This window comes from Bos javanicus, chromosome 6 (assembly GCF_032452875.1).
Source record: "Bos javanicus breed banteng chromosome 6, ARS-OSU_banteng_1.0, whole genome shotgun sequence".
Lineage (NCBI taxonomy): Eukaryota > Metazoa > Chordata > Mammalia > Artiodactyla > Bovidae > Bos > Bos javanicus.
This window is the reverse complement of record NC_083873.1, coordinates 31,443,499-31,468,545: the sequence shown is the minus strand read 5'-3', so window position 1 is coordinate 31,468,545 and position 25,047 is coordinate 31,443,499. Positions and strand designations below refer to the sequence as shown.

Genomic DNA, 25,047 nt, shown 5'->3' with positions numbered 1-25,047 from the left:
GTCCTTGTAGGAATTCCACTTCTGAGGTGGCAGGCTGAGAAGATTCATAGACCCACTCTTCAGCAAAGTAAGCACCACAAAAAGCTGACTGACTGACTAAATAAGTAAGTAAATAAATAGAAGCCATTTAAAATCTCTGTAAATTTCCTAAGGGCATACAAAAAATGAAGTAACACTCAAGAAAATGTACAGAAAGTCAGTAAAAACAACAGGAGGCTATAGCATCTCAACCTCATCCTTCTCTTTCCCCTTCCACTGCCTTACTTTCCCACTGACTCACTGCCTTACTCAGCTTTATGGAAGGTCCACTCCAAGCCAATTTGGCCAAGAAGACAGGGCTTCATCTCCCTTAAAAGTTTCCAATGAAGGGTTATCTCTCCTGGAGGCTGCTAACATTTTCCACACAATCTAAATGTAATTTGAAAAGGTTAAGTCTTACAGCCATACCACCCTGAATGCACCCAATCTTATCTGAAAAGGTTAAATTCCTGGTGAGTGTGACCAAGAATTTGTGGGCTCCCTTTCTCCACCTAACTGTGACACATAGGAGGCAGTCTCTATCCCAGGTGTAACAGACTTAGAGTACTGGGGCTTTGGTTTCCATCACTCCACCTTGTTACAAGGCAGGGGTTCTATGCCAACTGAGGTAAGTGGAGAAGGCCAGAGGCTGCCACTTAACTCAGTACCCAGAGTTGTAGCAAAGACTTTGTCCAGGGGAGAGGCAGTCCATAACAAAAGAGAATGCTTAAGCACTCTCCAATTATTTGAAACAGAGCATGGGGAATTTCAAGTCTTTGGCTCCTCTTAATTAAAAATGATAAGCTGAATCATAAGCCAGCTAGTTTACCAGGAAAAGCCAGAAAAAAAGATAGCTAAGAATATCCCTCCTGAGGTCAGAATAAATTTTAAAACCTGACTTCAAATATGACCCCTACCAAAATTTAGTTCCTTCAAACTACTGAGCAAATCCAAGGAATTGCTGAAAACAGTAAGGCAATCAACCAATAATCGGTGGAGTTTATCACTTAATGACTTTAATGACTATGATACATTTGAATACAGACACAAGCATCCTCAACAGAATGCTGGAAAACTGAATCCAACAATATATAAAAAGGATTATACACCATAAACAATGAAATTAATTCCACGAGTACAAGATTGGCTCAGTTTATGAAAACCAACATCATATCCCATATTAATAAAGGGATAAACCCACATAATCATCTCGACATATGTAAGCCATTTAATAAAATCTAGCACTCTTTCCCAATTAAAAAAAAAAAGTTGACAATCATAATAAAAGAGAAGGAATTTTCTGAACTAATAAAGAGTATCATTTTCATGGTGAAATGCTGAAAAACCCCTCTAAATCCCTGAAGTTCTCACTAATTCTGTTCAACATCATGCTGGAGGTTCTAGCCACCCCAATTAGGCAAGGAAACTAAGTAAAAGGAATGAAATTAGAAAGGAAAAAGTAAAACTTTCTGTATTTACAGATGGTATGGTCTTGCAAATAGAAAATCCTAAAGAGTAAATACACACATACACAATTAGAGTTAATAAAAGACTTCAACTGCTCTGAAGTGTAAACACTTTACAAAGATCAATTGTATTTTTGTGCACTAACAATGAAGATTACAAAAAAGAAATTAATAAAGTTATTTTCATTTAAATATATCAGAAGAATAAAATAAAAGAATAAACAGAACAACTGCAATATTTGTACACTAAATGCTACAAAACATTCTTTGAAAGAAATTAAAACATCCTAAAAATATGGAGAGATAGCATATAGTCATGGATTGGAAAACTCAATATTGTAAAGATGGCAATATTCTCCAAATAGAGCTACAGATTCAATGAAATCTCTATCAAAATTCTAGCTGTCTTCTCTTTTTTCTTTTTTGCCATAACTGACCAGCAGATCCTAAAATTCACATGGAACTGCAAGAGAATCAGAATAGGGAGAAAACAAACACAAAACCCACAAAATCTCAAAAAAGAGCAATAGGAAGACTCACACTTTTCAGTTTCAAAACTTACTAAAAAAGCTACAGTAATCAAACTAGTTCAAGAATAGACATTTAGATCAGTAGAACAGAAGTGAGTGTCCAGAATTAATCCATATATCTATGGTTAATTGATTTTTCAACAAGATTGTCAAGATCATTCAATGGAGGAAAGAATAGTGGTCTTTTCAACCGGATACCCACATACAAAAGGTGCAAAAGAATAAACCAAGATCCTTCCCTAAAATAGCATACAAAAATCAACTCAAAATAGATCATAAATTTAAATGTATAAGTTAAAACTATAAAATTCTTAGAAGAAAACATTAGATGTAAATCTTTGTGACTTTATTTTAGCAGTAGATTCTTAAATATAACACTCAACATAAACAACAAACAAATAGATAAATTAGATTTCACTAACATTAAAAATGTTTATGTCTCAAACGATAGAATGTAAAAAAATGAGAAGACAACCGAGAGCATGGTATAAGATATTTGCAGATCATGTGTCTGATGAGGGACTTGTATTTAATACATAAAAAGAATAAAGTTTCAAGAATGACAACATGCGAAAAATAAACCAATTAAAAATGGGCAAAGGATCTGGGTGAGTTTTCATAGAAGGTATAAAAATGACCAATAAGCATATAAAAAGATTCTCAACACCATTTGTCATCATAGACGTGCAAATAACAATCACAGTGTGCTACCACTTTACACCATGCACTATATACATGTGTGCATACATGCTTAGTCTCTCAGTCGTGTCTGATCTTTTGTGACCCCATGGACTGACCCCATGGACTGTAGCCCAGACTCTTCTGTCCATGGGATTTCTCAGTCAAGAATACTGGAGTGGGTTGCAATTCTCTTTTCCAGGAGAACTTCTTGACCCAAGGAATGAACCCAGGTCTCCTTCACTGCAGGCAGATTCTTTGCTATCTGAGCCCCTAGGGAAGTCCTTACACCCACTAGAATGGCTGTAAATCAAAAGGACAGATTAAAAACAAGTGTGGCAGAGCTGTGGAAAAATGAAACATTTGTATGTTGCTGGTGGGAATGTGAAATAGTGCAAGAGCTTCAGAAAAATAGTCTAGCAGTTTGTTAAATGATTAAACACAAACTTAGTGGATGATTCAGAAATTCTACTCTAGGTATGTTCCAGGAGAAATGAAAATGTGTGTCCACACAAAAACTTGTACACATATGTCTCATAACAGCTTTATTTACAATAACAAAAAATGGAGACACCCAAAAGGTGTATCAATTGATGAATGGAAGAAGAGTGGTATGCCCATAAAACGAAACATCGTGGCAGTAAAATGTAATGAGGCACTGATAACACGGTGCCTGGACGAACCTTGAAAATATGCTAGTTAAAAGCCAGTCACAGTAGGTCACATGTTATATGACTCCATTTATATGGAATAGGCAAGTGTATAGGGTCAGAAAGTAGACTAGTAACTAGGACTGGGAGAGATTACAGGATTGAGAAATGATGGCTAAAGGAAATTGGATTTCTTTACAGAGTAATATTCTAAAACTACTATGATTGTAGCGTAAGTCTGTGAATGTAGTAAAGCTGTTGAACTGTACACTTTGAATGGATAAATTATATGTATGTGAGTTATATTTCAATGAAGCTATTAAAAAAACAGACTCCAGAACCAGATTATATTTAAATCTCCAGGTCTCCTATATGTGAATTTAGGCAATGTATTTAAACTCTTTATGATTCTATTTCTTTTTTTAAGATGTTTTACTCTTTTTGAAGAAACTTTTTATTTTGGTGAGGGGTATAGCTGATGAACCATATTGTGATAGTTTCAAGTGAACAGCGAAGGGACTCAACCATACACATACATGCATCCATTCTCTCCCAAACTCCCCTATCTAGTGTTAGTCGCTTAGTCATGCCTGACTGTTTGCGACCCGTGGACTGCAACCCGCCAGGCTCCTCTGTCCATGGGATTTTCCAGGCAAGGATCAGAACAGATCAGATCAGATCAGTCGCTCAGTCGTGTCCGACTCTTTGCAACCCCATGAATTGCAGCACGCCAGGCCTCCCTGTCCATCACCAACTACCGGAGTTCACTCAGACTCATGTCCATCGAGTCAGTGATGCCATCCAGCCATCTCACCGTCTGTCGTCCCCTTCTCCTCCTGCCCCCAATCCCTCCCAGCATCAGAGTCTTTTCCAATGAGTCAACTCTTCACATGAGGTGGCCAAAGTACTGGAGTTTCAGCTTTAGCATCTTTCCTTCCAAAGAAATCCCAGGGCTGATCTCCTTCAGAATGGACTGGTTGGATCTCCTTGCAGTCCAAGGGACTCTCAAGAGTCTTCTCCAACACCACAGTTCAAAAGCATCAATTCTTCGGCGCTCAGCCTTCTTCACAGTCCAACTCTCACATCCATACATAACCACTGGAAAAACCATAGCCTTGACTAGACGGACCTTTGTTGGCAAACCACTTCAGTATTCTTGCCTTGAGAACCCCATGAACAGTATGAAAAGGCAGGCAAGGATACTGGAGTGTTTTGCCATTTCCTTAGGCTGCCACATAACATGAAGCAGAGTTCCATGTGCTATACAGTAGTTCCTTGTTGGTTATCCATTTTAAATGTAGCAGTGTGTACATGACCATCCCCAAATCTTTATGATTCTATTTCTTCATCTTTAAAATACAGGTAACATTATCTACGTCATAGAGCTGTTAAGAAAATTAAAGGAACTAATATATGAAAGAACAAAGGATGTCTTTGAGTAGAGCCTGGCACGTAGGAAGTGCCGTATCTAGGTGTTAGTTCTTATTATGCACAGCGTTAAAGAGCGCATAAAAGAAGTATCTATCGCGTGGGTAGGGCAGTGGAAAAGGCTTAAAGAATGACACAAATTAGTTCTGAAACATAGGCAGTGACTAACATGGTATAGTGAAAAGGGAAGGAATATTCAACAATGTAAAGAATATACACAAAAGTATGCAGATATCAAGAATTTAAATTACTCTATAAGTGAGCTGCAGTATCACCTGAAGCAAATGAAATTGAAATGCAGACCATTCCAGCAGCCTGTGTGTTAGGTTTCCTTTTTTATTAAGAGCTCCTTTAGAGACAATTTAATTAGAAATTTTCTGTGAGAATAATGTTAGCATTATATAATTTAGATAATATTCATTAACTATTTAAAAACACCATGGTTGAAATCCTGATCTAGCTGTAAGGTAAGATAAAATGGATCTCATTTTTATTAGTGAAGCAGTATAATCAGTAGACATAGATATTTATGATATACATATTTTGTTATCTCTTCTGCTGCTTATACCCAGCTCATGTGAGAGAAAAGGGGAGAATGCAATTTTTATAAACAGGCACTTGAGGAAGACTGGCTGAGGCAAACAATATAATTCATAGCAACACTGAAATATGTATTCACTTCAATGCTGAGTGAATAAAATTATTATGAGAATTGATGCATGACAATGACTTGACAATTTCTTATTCTTTCTCATCACACCAATTCTTAAGATGATAGCTGTCATGCAAACATGCAAGGATCACTACAGCACTGAGATAACCATGCATGACCCAACTTTTCTTCCTTTTGGAAGATGAAACCTGAATTCTTAGAATAAACACTGCATAGATATTTCAGAGATATGGTACATAATTCACTTCTGAAAAATATATTTACTACTTGTCTCTAGAAGTTTAGAAAAGTATTGACATAGTCATTTGAAAATTCAAAGATGTAGAAACAGTAGGTCTATGTGATTTACATAACTTCTATAATATTTTAACCAACATCATATGAATTATATTATACTTTACTTTCAGAATTATATATAGCACTGTATCTAAAAGAAATCCAGATGTTAAGGTGACCTTGAAGTTTTAAGTTACTTTTTGCTAATGCAGTAGCTTTGGCATAGTTACAAAAAACACAAAACCAGTTCTATATATAATTCCTGAAAAACAAGTATAAGTAAAAATATGAAAACTAGAGAAATGCTTCTGACATAGATTTTACTTTCTAGAGTTACAAAGGAGTATATTAATGAATTAAGTGTTACCAGCCAGCATTTAGGGCACACTTATTATTCTCAGTTATTTTAATCTCCATGGAGCCCTAAAGATTATTATTTGCAGTTTGTTGATATGGCTGATACTTAGAGCTAGTTAAATAACTTCAAGTTACATTTGGAACAAAAGTGAGCATTGAATCCTTGTTTGTCTGACTTCTCACCAGCCATAGGGAACATGTTGGAAAAGAGAGAACTATCTGAGGAGAATACTTGCAGAAATTTGCTTAGGGATCCTTTTGAGTCTTGGCTGAGTAATAGGTCATACAAGATACAGAGAAATTCTGCAATGCTGGGCAAACAATGACAAAAAGCATATCAATTCCAATTTTTTTTTAACTAAAAAGATAAACTTTTATTTTACACTTTGTTATAATTCACTTTCTAGAAGCTATGTACTGGACATAGTTTAAAATATTAGAGACTTTTGAGACAGTTTTCTATTACTGGGAAGATCTTATTGAACGAAGACTTTATTTAAAAGGATACATGAAAAGCATGTATTTACCTTTTAATTATGTAGTAATAGATATTTAGGTGTACAAATATATAAAGTAGGATACTCCCACACATCTTGCTGTATCAGTGTTCTAAATGTTTCCTTGACCTCTCAAAAGGTTCAGCCTTTCATTAGGAAGATGCATATTCCGTTGTCACTTCTAAGCTCCCATAGCATGTTGATGTTGTTGCTGTTTTACAGTGACATAACTGATACTAGGCAAACAGATGCAAAAAAAAAAAAAAGTCACAGGAAGTTGTCCTTTCTTACATCTTAGAAACCTTTCCAATTAGGAGGGAAAACTAGTGTTCGGAATTAAAGTGTAATCATTAGGTTTCAGTTTACAAAGGAAATACATTTTGAGAAAACCTTGTCTGCTTTCCCAGTCCCTCTCCAAGAGCCAAGGCCAAGGCAATGGCAACCCACTCCAGTGTTCCTGCCTGGAGAATCCCAGGGATGGGGGAGCCTGGTGGGCTGCCGTCTCTGGGGTCGCACAGAGTCGGACACAACTGAAGCGACTTAGCAACAGCAGCAGCATATGGCTGCCTTACCGATGAGGAAGATAGGCCTCAGGCGTGATTTGGAGTTTTTCAAAAGCCAGGTAACAGGTTTTGACCAATGGGGGACCATTCATCAAGTCACTATCCATTGCATTAAACAGGACTCTAGGGTGGTCTAAAATGAGAAAAGTTACCTCCAAAAAGTACCCAACATGGGAATAGTTTACTCATCTGTCAGCTTCTAGAACACAAACAGCTATTAAAAGTCAGCTCCCTCTGGGAGATGGGAGGCAGTCAAGGAGAGAACCACCATATTGTATGGAGGCCCCAGAAATGGAAAAGCTGGTCAAGGAAAGGAAGGCAAATGCATACTCTTCCAAAATACACTCCTTGGGTTTTTCAATGATCAGACAAAATACAAAGAGGTTTGGATTTTAAGGTATCTCTTCACAGCATCTCCATGTAAACTGTGTATCAATTATTTTAACCTGGAAACAAAAAAGCCATTATGCTGAAAAGCGAATTTGTGGTTCTTGGATGTTTTAAAATTTTGACCAAAGAATTTCAGGTTCTCTATGTGATGGGAGTTAGCACAAGGATATGCACTTTACATATTTTAGATTTTTGGGGGTAGGTTTGAAGGTGTTTCTTTTTTCCTTTTCTCTTTTTTATTTTTAACCATCGCCAGTGGCATTAAATGGGAAAATGAAATGTTCAAATTAATTTTTCCCATTGATTCTTATGTAGAATAATGTACTCTGCAGTTCAATTAAAAATAACAAGCTGTTGTGTTGTTCTGAGCCAAATAAAATCTCTAAGACCATGGTCAATAAAGAGCTCAAGAAAATACAGTATGGAGGCTGAATGGTCTGAAGTCTACTGGGGAATAAAGAAGAAACTGATTAGCATTAAAAAGCAAACTCTTTTAATTTTTTAGAAGTCAAGGAGAATAAAAAAGTGATCACTCATCAAGAACAAAGACTTTGAAAAATATCTCTCACCTTTGTTTAATGAGTCCTTTCAAAATTTAAGAATGACCTTTGGTCTTCAGCCCCAAAACTAAAATGATTTTCTGTACATGCAATGTTACATTTGGGATTACTCCTGGAGTATCTGCTGAGGAATGTAAAAATAGAAGGATCAGTGTTCAATGTTTTATCACTCTAAGTGACATTAGCTCCATCCAATGAAGTATGTCATAGGGTTAAGTATTGTGACTAGTTTTACACTAAACATTCCATTCTATTATGCAATAAAAAAAAAAATCATGGGAAAAAGTTGCATACATCTTTACATTTTTCCATAAATTATGGGTGAAGTGAAAGTTGCTCAGTTGTGTCCAGCTCTTTGCAACCCCAAGGACTATATAGTCCATGGAATTCTCCAGGCCAGAATACTGGAGTGGGTAGCCTTTCTCTTCTCCAGGGGATCTTCCCAAACCAGGGGTTGAACCCAGGTCTCCCACATTGCAGGCAAATTCTTTACTAGTTGAGCCACCAGGGAAGACCAAGAATACTGGAGTGGGTAGCCTGTCCCTTCTCTAGTGGATCTTCCTGACCCAGGAATCGAACCAGGGTCTCCTGCATTGCAGGCAGATTCTTTACTAACTGAGCTATCAGGAAAGCCCAAATTACGGGTATATTCCTCTAATTCCTTAATATGGCCCCATAATTAATTCAGTACTGTAGTCCATATCTACAGACCTGATAAACTAGCACAGAATCTATTTTATATGCTTTTTATTAATTTAAATAATACTTCAGTAATCTTTTATACCCTTACTAATTTTTGAAACATAGAATATGGTCTTTACCACTTTAAGCTGAGACTTCTCTACATTCTGTAAATCCCCACAGATTTGTTTCTTGCGTTTAAATATCAGCACATTTCTGTTTTCTATTCTTCTGTTTCTGCCCTCTCTGCAAGAAATCTTTTCTTTAAGTATCCCTCTGTGGTTCATAATAAAATCAAAATAAAAAAGCATGTCCTTCAGAAAGCATTCAGCTTACTGGAAATAGAAAACCTGTCACCTTATTCTTAAAACCTTAGATCAGGCAGGTCAATGGCAGAAATAGTGAGTGCAGTTTCAGCAAAGGGTATAAAGTGGGATTACCAAAATTATTATGTACCTTGTTATCTCCAGATGGATTTTAAGGGAAAGACTATCTTCTTGCATGAAAAAGGCTTGGTACTGTTGGGAGGAAAACTTTTCTTCTACCTTCTTAGGTTCATATGTTTGGGGGCCTGTGAATTAAATGACAACAGGAGAAAGTCAAGGTTTATTTACATGTGCACATGCGTCTCATGAGAGTGGAGCCTTCATGAATCAGATTAGTGCCCTCACAAGATGAGACATGAGAAAGATGATCTCTCTGCTCTCTGCCCTGTGAAGCAGAGGAAGCAAGCTCTCCTCAAACCCTGGATCTACTGGCACATTTATCTTGGACTTTCCAGGCTTTACAACTGTGAGAAATAAGTGTTTGCTATTTAAGCCACTCAGTCTCTAGTAATTTGTTATAGCAGTCCGAATTGACTAAGACACCCACACACATACTCATGAATAGTTTTGTACATTTTCTTCCCATTAAGCAAAATATATATGACTATCTTTAACGTAAACAAGTATCCTTTATACAACAGATGTAAATCAATACTTTTTTTTCATCTGCTTGATGAATGATCTTTACAGTTGTCTCAAATTTCCATTAATTTGTTCAGGGTTTTACATAATTCCCAGAATGCCAACTGAAATTCAACATTTTCATGTCCCATTTACTGAAATATGTTGGAATGCAAATGAAAGTAATGTTTTTACCGTAATATTTTGAATCTTTAAGACAAACAAAAACAAACTAACTCCAGCCTTTAAAATGTTCTTAAATAAACCCTCCTGTGGTCTGATTCTGGGCAAATAACTATGTAACAGGGCACTGAGACACTGGAGATGACAGCTGAATGTGCTGTGTCTCAGTCCATGATACAGAGTTTTAAAAAAGCAATCCCTAATTGTTGGACATTTAGTTTGTTTTCAAGTTCTCACTAGAGAAGTTGCAATTAACATTCTTTTAGCTACATAACTATGTTCATTTATTATTACCTTCTTAGTTGGACAGCTACCAAAAGAAATAACACAAAAATTTCCAAACGTTTGCTTTCCTACCATGAATTTGTTTGCTTAAACTTCCCTGGTGGCTCAGATGGTAAAGCGTCTGTTTACAATCCAGGAGACCTGGGTTCTATCCCTGGGTCAGGAAGATTCCCTGGAGAAGGAAATGACAACCCACTCCAGTACTCTTGCCTAGAAAATCCCATGGACGGAGGAGCCTGGTGCAGGCTACTGCCCATGGGGTCGCAAAGAGCCGGACACAACTGAGCGACTTCACTTCACTTCTTCACTTCATGAATTTGTTTGCTTAAAGGTTGTACCAGTTTTAACTCACATAAGTAGTGTATAAGAAAGTCTGCTTCCTTATATGATTAAAAATTAACATTCTTTGCCAATCCAACGAGCTATAAATAACTCATCTTTTTTTGAAATTTCTATTTCTCAAAGGTGTATTAAGAGAACAAAAATAAATAATTCACCCTTAATGTTTGGTATTGAACTTTCTCCTTTTAAAATTCAAGCTTTAAAGATTATGATGATTTTAATGATTTTTATTTCTTCTGCTAAATATTATTTCTCTTTTAACTGATTATGTGAATCACAAATATGCAGGATAAAAAGAAAGTGCACATTTTCCTTCTATTAAATTTGAATGTGTATTAATTTTGCACTCAATGCAGTAGGTTTGTTCAAAATATTACCTTTGATTCTGTATTGAACATTCGCCCTAAGGACTTTGGTCTATTGATTGAAAGTTTTAATCCCTCTAATAAAATTATGTTGCATATGCCAAATGAAAAACATTCAGGGAGAATCTCAGGAGTCCATATACTTCTAAAGGCTGAGGTCTCCACTTAGAATTTCCAGAAGTATGGCATAGCATCCTATCAATTCTCACTAAGTACTAATAACTGCACATCTGATGTATCAGTGAATCCCATCAGCTTTGGGATTTCAAAGATTACCCAGAATTCAACTACTTCGCATCAAATTCAGCTTACTGCCTAACTCACTGGCTTATTGCAAAGGATTCCTAACTACTCTCCTAGATTCTGTCCTTGGCCCTTCTAGCTTTCTTTCAATACCATCAACTGTCTTGAAAACTGTTAAAACATAGCAGATCACACACCCCCTCTGCCCAGAGCCCATCAGGCTGCCCATCTCAGTCAAAATAAGAGCTAAAGTTGTCACGGGGCTTTAAAGTACCATTGAAGCTCCACTGGACACACACCTGTTATCTCTCAGATATTTCCTATCTGACCCTAACTTCCTCGGTTCCTACCACACCAGCGTCCCTTCTATCTCTCAGTCATGTCAGAGAGATTCCTGCTGACACATTTACACTTACTCTCTTTTCAGTCCGAAAGGTTTTTCTAAAGAGGATCTTCCTTGAAGGTACAACACTTTCTCACATGCTCTTTGTCCTCAATATTTATTTAATTTTCTCCCCACGTTCTTATCATCACCTGACATAACATAAACAGTGCTTATTTTGTGTATTGTCCACCACTCCCATTAGCATGTAGGTCTACAAGGATAGAGAGGTCTGTTCATTGTTGGCTTTGTTCATTGCTGTGTTCTTAGCATAGCATTGCCTAGCATTAACACTCTTGAATGACAATAGATACATGAATTTCTGCTGTTTTTCTGTAATAATATTATTTTGGATAGATATACCACTAACTTTAAGCATTTCAAGTTTAACTTTTTATTGTATTCTCATATTTAATTAGCTTCATTTGATATTTATTTAACATCCTTATGTCCTGACATAGACTGTCTGGACATAAAGCTTATGTCCTAGACATGGACTGTCTGGACATAAAGCTCTGCTGACAGTGCTAACAGGACTGTTATTGACAATATTTTTATAGGACTATGACTGTATCAACCAGAGTGTTTGTAAACGTTATCATCATTTGGAAGTCAGATGTTACCAGGTTCTTGAGTTAAATATGTGGTACAATTCTGACATTTGGTGAAGCCAATCACTTTTTGCAGCTGCAATATTCTATATCTCAAAACATACTTTTGATAGTTTTATTTGACATGACTGCACTTACAAAGTCTTCTGCACTAGTGAACTTTTGACAATATTTATGGACTAGAATTGACTCTTGTATGTGGCTGTGGCCTTGTAAGGTTCATGTGAGTGTTGAATTTTAGCAAAATAATGAAGACAGGGCCCAACAAACAGTAAGTATTACCCAGCACTTATATTCAGAAAGCAAACCAAAGGTCTAATATTTCTAAGTTTATATATGGTAATCTTGTGGCCTATAAAATCTAAGCCTCCTAAAATGTATTTTCAAATGCCTGTGAGGGAAAACCAATAAATGAAAACTAATGTACTCAGGATTGTTGTGATCACCCATTGTCCTTGATAACCTTGTATTTCCAGTTACAGCATCTTATGTTTCTTTCAGATCCTCATAGAAACAAAAGAAACATATTTTTTGGTTTTGCCACCCTCCATTAAGTCACTAAAATATAGCCATTTCATGTTTTGAAAGGAATGTATAAAATCAAACATGTTATTGTGAAAATGAATTACCTTGCATACCAATAGCTTTGTGTTCAATTTAAAATATCTTTTTGACTTTTATAATTGCTTACAAAATAGGAGTCAGAAATAATATGTAAGGTATGGTTTTAGGAAGTTAGAGTGAGTAAATATTTTTATCTACTGATATTATTTATAATTTGAATCTTGTCTGATAAATATGTTTGAGCAAAGGTAATATATTGTCTGATAAATATATTTAAGCAAAAATTCGATTAGTGCAATATTTTCTAAATCTTTGTTCCTGCATAAAATCCTTCTGCGGAAGCCCTTTGAAAAATGTTTTCATTGCATATCCCTATGAGCTGGTTTTCTTCTCTCCATGCAACTCAGATGTTTTTGTTTTTACAACACCTAGATTGTTTATTCCTCTTCTGATGTTTTTTATTTTTGTTTTCCTGTCCTGGTGTTTCAATATCTTTTTAATAACCAACTCCATACCTTTTACCTTTTTAAACGTATAGTAGTTTCTAATGTTTTGTATATGGTCTATAAAAATAATGAGATTTTTCCAAGAAGAATGATAGTCATTAATTCTGCATATATCACAGTGGAATGTGTCATCCCTAAGCAAAATATAAGCTCACACTGTGCGTGAAGACAGTTCTTGTTTGCTTCAGCCAGGAGCATTGTTTATGGGGAGAAGTTTTTAAACAGGTCATTAAGAAATATTCTTATTCTCTAGTTAATGTCTTTGAGCTGCACATGTGAGCAGAATGGTAAGGAATTACCAGTGACTGATTCCAAGTTTTGACCAGCCCGGCATTCTGTGAAGTAATGCATATTTTAACTTCTATAAAGCCCTCAATAAAGACTTCACAGTAGAGCTTGTCACTTACACCTATCAAAAATGTCAGATGCTTTTTCCAAACTCTATCACTAGCCAACAGTATTGCATAGCTATTAAAATATGGGGATTTAACAACAAAGTCTGCAAGTTGCAAACATTGTTGTAAATCAACTAAGCAATTAACATGAGATTTTTTAAGTGATTGGACACAAGTTCAGAATTATGAAGTTATTATCTAATAACCTAACAAGTGATGTGAATAAATCCTTGCTAATATGAAAATTACCAATGACAGAAACCCATTTTTCTATAAGCAACTGTATGGATCCTCATGCTAACACTAAGATTGATAAACTACAGGCATTCAGTGAAAACGTCATTTGTTCCAGTTGCTGAGAATTGTGTTTAGAGATTCTTTCATCCAAATGATCAGCAAATCGAAGTCTGCAATTTGTTTTCATTTAATAGACAGACACATTTTTACCAATTTAGACTCAGTCGTATTAATACTCTTTGAAACTAATTGCTGGGAAATGAATTTTAAAGTCAGGGTTTTATAATTTCTTTTTTCCTTTTTCTGTCCCTGTAATAGAAGATTCCAACCCACCTGTATACAACTTTCAAATCTATGTTTAACAGGCGTGGGCTATAATCCCCTGTCATCTGTATGGTTACAAAGGACCCTTATTCCCCACTCTGTCACAATCCACTCTACACTCTTCTCTCAAAGTTACTTTCTAATTATGCTGTTTCCCTTCCACAAAGTTCTGGTTCCCTGACAGATAAAAGACAGTAACCTTAATCTGACTTCAACATCCTCCATTATCTTCTCCCACTTAATGTACTTTATTTTTATTTATATTACAATTATAACACCCATACACAAAAGAAGTTTAAACCATTAATTAATGCATAGTAGAGTAATATCTAGATAACCACTGCTCAGAACAAAAGTTAGAATACTGTCATTACCTACAAGAGGCAGCTATCCTTGTGCATCTTTTTTATCACACCCTCTCTAGCAGCCAAAGCTGATTCCTTCCTTGATTTTTTTTATAGTGTCTCCACCTATTTAAGGTGTGACTCCTTAAACACATAGCTATTTCACCAGATTTTTAAATGTTACAAAAATGGAACCAAGCTATTCCTTGGAATATTGCTTTTTTTCACTCATCATGATTCTTGTAAAGGTCCATTCATGTTATTGGATATCACTCTAATGTCTTCAGTTTGAAGCTGTTTAATACTACATTGTATTAATATACCACAATGTATTCACTTTTCCATGTGGAAGTACATTTGGATTTTTAGATTATTTCTCAATTCAGTCACTCAGTCATGTCAGACTCTTAGCAACCCCATGGAATGCAGCACACCAGGCCTCCCTGTCCATCACCAACTCCTGGAGTTTACTCAAACTCATGTCCATTGAGTTGGTGATACCACCCAATCATCTCATCCTCTGCTGTCCCCTTCTCCTCCCACCTTCAATCTTTCCCAGTATCAGGGTCTTTTCCAATGAATCAGTTCTTCACAACACGTGGCCAAAATATTGGAGTTTCAGCTTCAGCATCAGCCCTTCCAATGAAAATTTAGGACTGATTTTCTTTAGGATGGACTGGTTGGAACTCCTTGCAGTCCAAAGGACTCTCGAGTCTTCTCCAACACCACAGTTCAAAAGCGTCAATTCTTCAGTGCTCAGCTTTCTTAATAGTCCAACTCTCACATCCATACATGACTACTGGAGAAACAATAGCTTTGACCTGACGGAACTTTGTCAGCAAAGTAATGTCTTTGCTTTTTAATATGCTATCTAGGTTGGTCATAACTTTTCTTCCAAGGAGCAAGCGTCTTTTAATTTCAAGGCTGCAGACACCATCCGCAGTGATTTTGGAGCCCCCAAAAATAAACTTTGTCACTGTTTCCATTGCTTCTCCATCTCTTTGCCATTAAGTGATGGGACAGATGCCATGATCTTAGTTTTCTGAATGTTGAGCTTTAAGCCAACTTTTTCACTCTCCTCTTTCACTTTCATCAAGAGGCTCTTTAGTTCTTCGCTTTCTGTCATAAGGGTGGTGCCATCTGCATATCTGAGATTACTGATATTTCTCCCAGCAATCTTGATTCCAGCTTGAGCTTCATCCAGTCCAGCATTTGTCATGATGTACTCTGCGTATAAGTTAAATAAGCAGGGTGACAATATACAGCCTTGACATACTCCTTTTCCTATTTGGAACCAGTCTGTTGTTCCATGTGCGGTTCTAACTGTTGCTTCCTGACCTGCATACAGGTTTCTCAAGAGGCAGGTCAGGTGGTCTGGTATTTCCATCTCTTGAAGAATTTTCAACACATTTTGTGATCCACGCAGTCAAAGACTTCGGCATAGTCAATAAAGCAGAAGTAGATGTTTTCTGGAATTTTCTTGCTTTTTCGATAATTCATCAGATGTTGGCAATTTGTTCTCTGGTTCCTCTGCCTCTTCTAAATCCAGCTTGAACATCTGGAAGTTCATGGTTCACATACTGTTGAAGCCTGGCTTGGAGAATTTTGAACATTACTTTTCTAGCGCATGATATGAGTGCAATTGTGTGGTAGTTTGAGCATTCTTTGGCATTACTTTTCTTTGGGATTGGAATGAAAACTGACCTTTTCCAGTCTTGTGGCCACTGCTGAGTTTTCCAAATTTGCTGGCATATTGAGTGCAACATTTTCTTTCACAGCATCATCTTTTAGGATTTGCAATAGGTCAACTGGAATTCCATCACCTCCACTAGCTTTTTTTGTAGTAATGCTTCCTAAGGCCCACTTGACTTTGCATTCCAGGATGTCTGGCTCTAGGTGAGTGATCACATTATTGTAATTATCTGGGTTGTGAAGATCTTTTTTTGTACAGTTCTTCTATGTATTCTTGCCACCTGTTCTTAATATCTGCTGTTTCTGTTAGGCCCGTACCATTTCTGTCCTTTATGGTGTCCATCTTTGCATGAAATGTTCCCTTGGTATCTCCAATTTTCTTGAAGGGATCTCTAGTCTTTCCCATTCTATTGTTTTCCTCTATTTCTTTGCATTGATCACTGAGGAAGGCTTTCTTATCTCGCCTTGCTATTCTTGGAACTCTGCATTCAAATGGGTATATCTTTCCTTTTCGCCTTTGCCTTTCACTTCTCTGCTTTTCACAACTATTTGTAAGGCCTCCTCAGACAACCATTTTGCCTTTTTTCATTTCTTTTTCTTGGGAATGGTCTTGATCCCTATTTCCTGTACTATGTCACAAACCTCCGTCCGTTGTTCTTCAGGTATTCTATCCGATCTAGTCCCTTGAATCTATTTGTAACCTCACTGTATAAATGTAAGGGGTTTGATTTAGGTCGTACCTGAATGGTCTAGTGGTTTTCCCTACACTTTCATATTAAGCCTGAATTTGGCATTAAGGAGTTCATGGTCTGAGATTATTTCTAGATTTGGGATACTGTAGACAGTACTGCTATAAACATTCTTGGGGATATATTCTGGTGCCCAACATTCATAGTGTTCATATTCAGAGTGAAATTGAAAGGACATAGCTGTCCATATCTTCATACTAGGCAATTTTTTATGTAGCACTCAAAATCAGGCAAAATTAACTTGAATTTAAGTATTTTCAGTCTCTACTACGCATGTCAAAATGTTTTTCAAAGTGGTTGCACCAATTTAAACATCATCAAAAGTCATGATAACTCCTATTTCTTCATATCCTTAACATCGTTTGGGATTATCATACTAATATCGTCATATTTCTTTCTGCTTCTCACCTCTTACCTCTCCCTTCTTTTTTGATTTTCTGTTTGTTTATCCCTTTGTACCCTGGATATTAATTCTAATATGTAACAGGTCACTAAGTCTCTATTTATCTGTTTCCAATTATGCTGATAAACTCAGTCATTTAGTTACTACTTTTGGTCATTGTCTTTTCTAACTCTTAAATTTCTCTTTAGTTCTTTTTAATTTTAACAATGACACTTTCTTTAGTTTTATATTTCCTGCCAAAAGAGTTTTCTCCTATTTCTTTCAAAATAGTAAACACATTTTTATAATATGCATTTGAAAATTTCAGCATTTACCTTCTTGAAAAGATCCGTTTCTGTTATATATTATTTCTGCTGCTTCTATATATGAAATATAATTTCCTTTTACATAATTGGAGAAAGGAATGGCCAACCCACCCCAGTATTCTTGCCTGGAGAATTCCATGGACAGAGGAGCCTGGCAGGCCTCAGTCCATGGGCTCACAGAAGTCAGAAATGACTGAGTGACTAACACTTTACATAGTATCTTTAACTTTTGCTTTGGACAGAATATTCAACCAACTGTTTGAAAGGACGATGTAAGACCTAAAATGAAAATACTTTCTTCCCAGAGGATTTTTTTTTTTTTTTTTCTGTCAGGAATCTGGAGTCTATCAGTCTCACACCAACTTAACTTGCTTTAAAATATGAAACAAATTATGGTATCTTATATTTTAATCTACTCTTTTAAAATTTTGAGGTCCAAAGAGATAAAGTTGAAGTAAGATGAGCTATGACAATGCCTTTGTCTTCTGTAATTTATTGTGTGCTTTTGAGTTGAAACTTTTGTTTCTAATTTTTCTTATCTGTTAAAAATAGTGCATGCCTACAACCCCCAGCATAGTGATTTTGCTTTTTTGTTAATATCTATTTGGCAAGGCCAAGTCTTGGTTGGGTCAAGTAGAATCTTAAACCTTTAGTTGTGGCATGCACAATCTAGTTCCCTCACCAGGGATCCAGCCTTAGCCCCTGCATTGGGAGTGTGGAGCCCACTGGACCACTGTAGAACTCCCTATTTCCATTATTTTTACAATTTCCTTTGTATTGCTCTGGTCTTCTGTTCATGCCAGTCATGGTATGTGATACTCAAGTTTTACTTTATGTTTTTTGAGGACATAGCTTTTCCAATACTAGGTTACAATTGTTTTGAAGATGGTGTCCATGACTTTTTACCAATATCTCTCACTATATTGAGTGTAGTAATTTGATGCAATAACTGCTTAATGCATGTTAAATGGATGAGTCAATGAGTGAATAAATTTTGGAAACAGGTACATAGATAAAAGTGATTAAACCAAGCTCAGTATTGCCATAGAGAAGGAGTAAGTATCTTTTCTATTATCAGTCCCAGAGTTTCAGTCGAATTTCTGTTGCTATGTTTACTTGTCCACTATATTGGCTGATTGTCCTCATAAAACACAACTGGTCTGAGGTAGGATTTATGCATAACAATCCAAATGTGTAATAGAGCTTAAAAACAAAGCTTAAGAACACTGATCTAGAGGACAGTGATAAAATGTAATAAAGTTTATTTAGGATGTAAAATTAAAAAGCGTGTTCATCAATAATTCATCAGCTCTCTTTAAAAAACCCTTAGTATAATCATTTTTATTCTGTATCTTTAATCATTTGTAGCTGATGTTGCTAGGAACAGACTTTGACGACAAACTTCTGAAAGGGATCCATTTGCCTAGGGATTTACTTATAATGTTGCAATTAAAAATATTTTCTAGGGGTAAATTCAGCATACTAAGCAAATATGACACAACTTAGCAATTAAACAGTTGTTCTAAAGATATGTTAATAGAATTGAAAAGAATCACTATTTCATACGAAAGCATACATTGGGGTATTATTTTTGCCACATAGAGCAGTTAGCTTTGCGTTATTATTAGTCCTCTTAATTTTCCAAATGTCACCCTAAAGACTGGTTTTCCATTTCCTGGTGATTAAATTGCTGCTGAACCTAAGAGATTTGTTAGATTTTAAGTCCATGAATAAATAAAGAATGTATATGGTCAAAATTATTAGTAGAGGACCAATAAGATCTTTTATGAAGCACCTTTCCATTAGTTTGTCGATGGATAGATGTTCAAAATATAGCAATGAATGAGATGTGTATAAGGAAATAAGTACATGCTCTCTGTTGCCAGCATGCACAGCATAATATAAATAATCAATGCCCAATTAATTCTGGAATTTCCTGATCTTATTTTCATGCTCTCTAAATATGATCTTTATTTTGGAATTTCTTTGACCTATTCTAAACAACTTTGTGACTTCAGGTCACAGATGCATTGTGCCATGTATCATCATTAACTAGGTTATATAATTAACAGTGATAAACTCTGCTATATTAGATGGAAGTTTTAATTTGGAATCAAGAAAATGTTCTGTATTTTATGCATAGTATTAAAGGATGTGTTGAATTTTTACTTTTTATTTAGTTGATATCATTTAGATTAAACAAGTCAGAATTGTTAAAAATTTTCGTTCATTCTCAAAGTTTCCAACCTATTGATATATATCAGTCTGTCTTTGTTCATTAGGATCAAATACTGGTAAAAACCGAAAAAAATATCTTGAGCTTAACAACAATAAGAAATTGAGGTTTTCTTTCCTTTTTTTTTTTTTTTTTTACGTTTTAGAACAGTAGAGAGTTAGTGTGAGCCTTCTATAGCGTTTCAAATGTCAAGGACATACACTTCTGTATTATTTCTCTATTATGTGTGAGCTAAGATAGTGACCAGAACTTCCAGCTGTTATGTGTTCATGCCAGCTAGAAGAAGTAGAAAGGACACAAAAACAGTTGCACAAAGCACCCTGGTTACATCACACTTCTTAGAACTGGTCACATGGTCTCACTCTGCCTAAAGGGAGATTGTGGATTGTCTATATTCTCAACTGCTGATTTGAAAATAGATATGTATAATTAATGAAGAGCAATTAATTGTTCCCACTACTGGGGAACAAATAGCAGTCATCTCCTTCATCTAACTGTTCATTTACTGATTTATTTTGCACTAAGATAAGTTATAAACAGTTAAACAAGACCATTTTTTAAATAAAAAAGTATCAGCAATTTGGAAAATCAAGATTTTTTGAAAATTACAAATACCACAATGTCAACATAGTTGTAGATGAGCATCGTGGTCTCCTGGGTATCTAAAGTGAAATAGGATATCTAAATAATTATTTACTTTATTTTCATTATTTTAAAAAAGGCATTACTGAAGCAAAATTAAGCTCTATTGTCTCTGGACAATATAAAAACTTATCTCATGGTAATGTTTATGGAGAACTGAATGTTATGGTCGGAGAAGGCAATGTCACCCCACTCCAGCACTCTTGCCTGGAAAATCCCATGGACGGAGGAGCCTGGTAGGCTGCAGTCCATGGGGTCGCTAAGAGTCAGACATGACTGAGCGACTTCACTTTCACTTTTCACTTTCATGCACTGGAGAAGGAAATGGCAACCCACTCCAGTGTTCTTGCCTGGAGAATCCCAGGGAATGGGGAGCCTGGTGGACTGCCATCTATGGGGTTGCACAGAGTCAGACATGACTGAAGCGACTTAGCAGCAGCAGCAGCAGAATGTTATGGTGAACAATATTCCTATCATAGATGCAGCTGATTTTATAAGGCACTGACTTAGTGTCTTTGAGTAAGAGCCAAAAGCCAAATATTATTTTATAACTCAATAAAGGCTATTTTGTAAGTCCTTAATGTTACAATCCTTAGGTATTCTGGCTTAGACGGAGGATAGATGATAACCTGCCCACAGGACTAGGTAGATATATACACTGTGGATGGTTATCTGTAAATATTACTGTTGCTGAAAGTTTTCTGAACAAGTTTAGGAAATTAAGAAATACATTATCTAATTTTCTGTAGTCTGCCAGCATGTCAGACCAATTTAGTGCTTATAACACTAGGTGCTCTAAAAAGTGAAAGGGGACCATTTGTTAACTGTAACAGCACAACAATGCAAAAAGATGAAAGAGGTTGAAATGGAAACCAATTTGCTAAATTTACTAAATTACACAGATTACCAAAAAGGTAAGTGAATTTCTCATAACAGTAGTGGAGAAACTACTTTTGCAATGAAATGTGTGTTTATATCCAAGTTTCAAAATTACTTAGCAAATAACTCCCAGTAAATGTGATATTATAAATTTTAGCTAAATTGTAAGTTCTTAGAATTTTTGTATCTTTTCAAAACAATTTGTGTCTCTTATATCTCTTAAAATATTTTTATGTATTTTGACAAATATAGAAAATAACTACCCAGGGACAGAAACAATAAATTCATGATTTCCTAAATATGATTATATTTTTGATGAATCTTAGGTTTATCCTGAAGTGGCAAGAGAAATGAATTTATGGTTCCTGAAGTTTTGTAATCACTTGCATCTAATTTTTTGATATGATAATAATTAAATGAGAGATGACAAGAAACTGGGTGATTAAACAGTTTGGTAAAATGATGCATTAATAACACATAAGTTTTATTTCAAAGTTATTCTTTCACAGTACAAAATCAATTTTAAACTGTAAGCTGCATTCTTTGAAGAATTAATCTTTGCTTTAAAGGAGCAGTATAGATTGACACCAACGATTTCTTTTAATTTCATGTAGGAAGAACCTTTTGTAATGGTGTCTGAAAATGTCCTGGGTAAGCCGAAAAAATACCAAGGCTTCTCCATCGATGTTCTGGATGCCTTATCCAACTACCTGGGTTTTAACTATGAAATTTATGTTGCACCGGATCACAAGTATGGAAGCCCACAGGAAGATGGAACATGGAATGGCTTGGTAGGAGAACTAGTGTTTAAGGTAAGCGTTTGTTTGTTTATCACACATCTAAAGTTGACTATAACCCTTGGAAGTTAATTTTATTTAAAATAAGTGTAAGGCAAGGCCTTGGGTGGTGGTGGTGAATGCAAGTCTCAGCCTATACTATTTCATGAACTTTGTGGAAAGAAAAATTGATGACAATACAAACCTAAATTTCAAAATATGTCCTAAAAAATATTTAGAGCAAGGATTTACCTTTACCAAAGTTATACTTCAAACATATTATCACTGTTTGGTACATGATGAAGTCACAGTGCCTTTTCCAAACACAATTTATGTCAATGTGTTCTTTTAAAACACAAGTTCAAGAAATAAATAAGATTCTGACCACTTAGGAACTGATCATTTCATTTTTGGATCTAAATAAGGTAAAGCTACTGTTACTTATATTTTTCTCCTTGTTCTTGCAATTCTCAGAGAAGTGTTTTAAATTTCCCCATTACTATATCCCTGTTCCTGTCAGTTTTTCCTTCCTTTTTGGAAGCTTTATTATTAAGTGCACCACATTTGTAAATATTATGCTTTCCTAATGAGTTGAATAGTCATATTTAGGTCTATAAATTACTATTTGATTTCTGTGTATCTCATTTTTCCCTCTGTTCCTTCATTTCTGGCCTTCCTCTGGGTTAGCTGATTTTTTGGGTGCTTGATTTTATTTCCCTGTTAGCTTCTTATTTGTATTTATTTGGTTTTTGTTTGTTTGTTTGCCTGTGGTTAGTCTAGGACAGTAATGTGCATTCTTAACTTATCACACTTTATGTAGATTAAAATCATATCACTTCTCATTTAAAAAGTAATAAATGTATAGCAATATAATTACATTTATATTCACCATAGCCTTTGTGTTATTGTGGTTATATATTTATATTTGATGAACTCCAAAGTAAAACTTTATACTTTTTTATTTAATCAATTGACTTTCAAAGGTATAAAGGGAAGGGAGACAGTGTCTAATGTTTTAACTATTTTTCTACTATTTCTGGGACATTTTATTCCTTTCTATACATCTGAGCTTCTAATTGGTATCACTTACTTCAACCTGAAGAAATTCCCTTTAGAATGTCTTAAAGTCCAGTCCTGGCATATACTCTTTACATTAGCTTACCTTAAAATTTCTTTGTTTACCCTCATTTTTGAATAATATTTTTAGCATATAACAAATTCTGAGTTGATAGGGTTATTTTTGGTAGGTACTGTTTGTCTTAGTGTTTTCAAATATTTCAAATAGTGGCACTGCTAATTTTGATTTACGTTTGACAAGAGCACTGAGTCTCAGAACACAGTCACTTATAATCAAAGTATCTTTTTCTTTATACTTTTTATTGTCTGAGAAGAATATTGTAGGTAAAATATTATTATTCCTAAAATCAAGGCTGGTGATTTTAAAGCAAGAGTAACTTTTTATTTCAAAAACAATAAGTAAAATTATCATTCAATAATATTTCATACAATAATAAATGTTTTCATTATTATTTCACAATAACATTGATACATAACCTGGTTAACATACATACATGATGTAGTTATGTATCAATGTTTACAACATAATATAAATACTTCCAAGTTTATGACATAGTAATTTTATATATGGATATATTGCAAAATGATTACCACAATAAGTCTAGTTAACATTCATTACCATACATATTTTTTTAAATGTTCATGACTTTAAATATATCATTCTATTGTCTTTTGCCAAATGTTGTTTCTAATCAGAAGTTAGCCATCATTTGTAATTTGCTCCTTTTTTATAGTGTAGGGGTGGTCATCCCTGAGGTCTTATTTATTTTATTATGATATTTTACTCTCTGAACTTTAGATGAGTTAATATATCTTGATGTACTTTCAGGTTATTGATTCTTTCTTTGCCATCTCCAATTTCCATTAAGTTCATTCAGTAACTTTTTTATTCTAGATAGCTAGAATTATTCTTATGCTTGTGTTGGTTAGGAGTCAACCAATGATTTGAGGGAAGCTTATACATAGATTATGGGGCTTCTTTCTCTGTGGCTCCCTCCTTTATGTGAGTCCCTTTTGATTTCTGGACAGCCTGGATACCTCAAACACCACCCTCTAACACATCAAGCTAATAAGGTTCTGACTTTCTGCTTGAGCTCTAGCTACATTCTATTGCCTAACTGAGGTGTGTTCTCAGTGAATGAGCTATAGAAAAAAGGAACTCACTCAAAGCAGTTACTGTCTTTAAAGGGTTGAAGAGCCTACAGTTTATGCCTGTTTTTGACTGTTACACAATCTATTCAATTTGTGGGTTTTTAAAAATTTATCATTATTCTTTGTTGGGTTAACCCAATTAAAAAATATTCCCTTATTGCCAGAACTGGAGTTATTTATAAAAGTATTCTGAAAACGAAAGGATCTAAGTTGTTTCCAAGGGATGCAGAAGAGAAAAAAATAAGAGATGTTGAAGACAGTGATAGGAAAAATAATAAAGCTGTTTTTCATATTCTTTAAATCTTGAAAAATAGTATCAGTTTATTTAATAAATGCTTTACATATGCAATTTTATTTGCAAAAGGTTAATATAAGTATTTTAATAGGAAAACAGGAATCATCACTCCTCACCCTCTTATTAAATCTATGACTCTTTACCTTATGTTCCTTACTATAAACACAAAACAAGCATCCTATCTTTGTATTTCTGAGAAGTCCTGCCTGAACTGAACCCAAATAAACAATTATATTAAAATAAATATAAGGAAAAGGAAGAAACATTATACAAGTTTTTTCTGTAGATATAGTAGATAAAAATCTGTAAGAGTTATCTTAGTGGACAAGTAATAGTAAACTTCACT

The 25,047-nt window shown here is 35.1% G+C and overlaps 1 protein-coding gene across 1 annotated transcript in view; it reads left to right on the top strand.

Moving 5' to 3' along the window:
* The window catches only part of GRID2 (glutamate ionotropic receptor delta type subunit 2), a 1,602,175-nt gene that overhangs the window by 1,217,851 nt on the left and 359,277 nt on the right, over positions 1-25,047 (top strand). Inside the window, exon 10 of the mRNA XM_061419669.1 lies at positions 22,016-22,213. Coding sequence (XP_061275653.1) covers positions 22,016-22,213 — 198 coding nt within the window. The remainder of the gene's footprint in view (positions 1-22,015; positions 22,214-25,047) is intronic.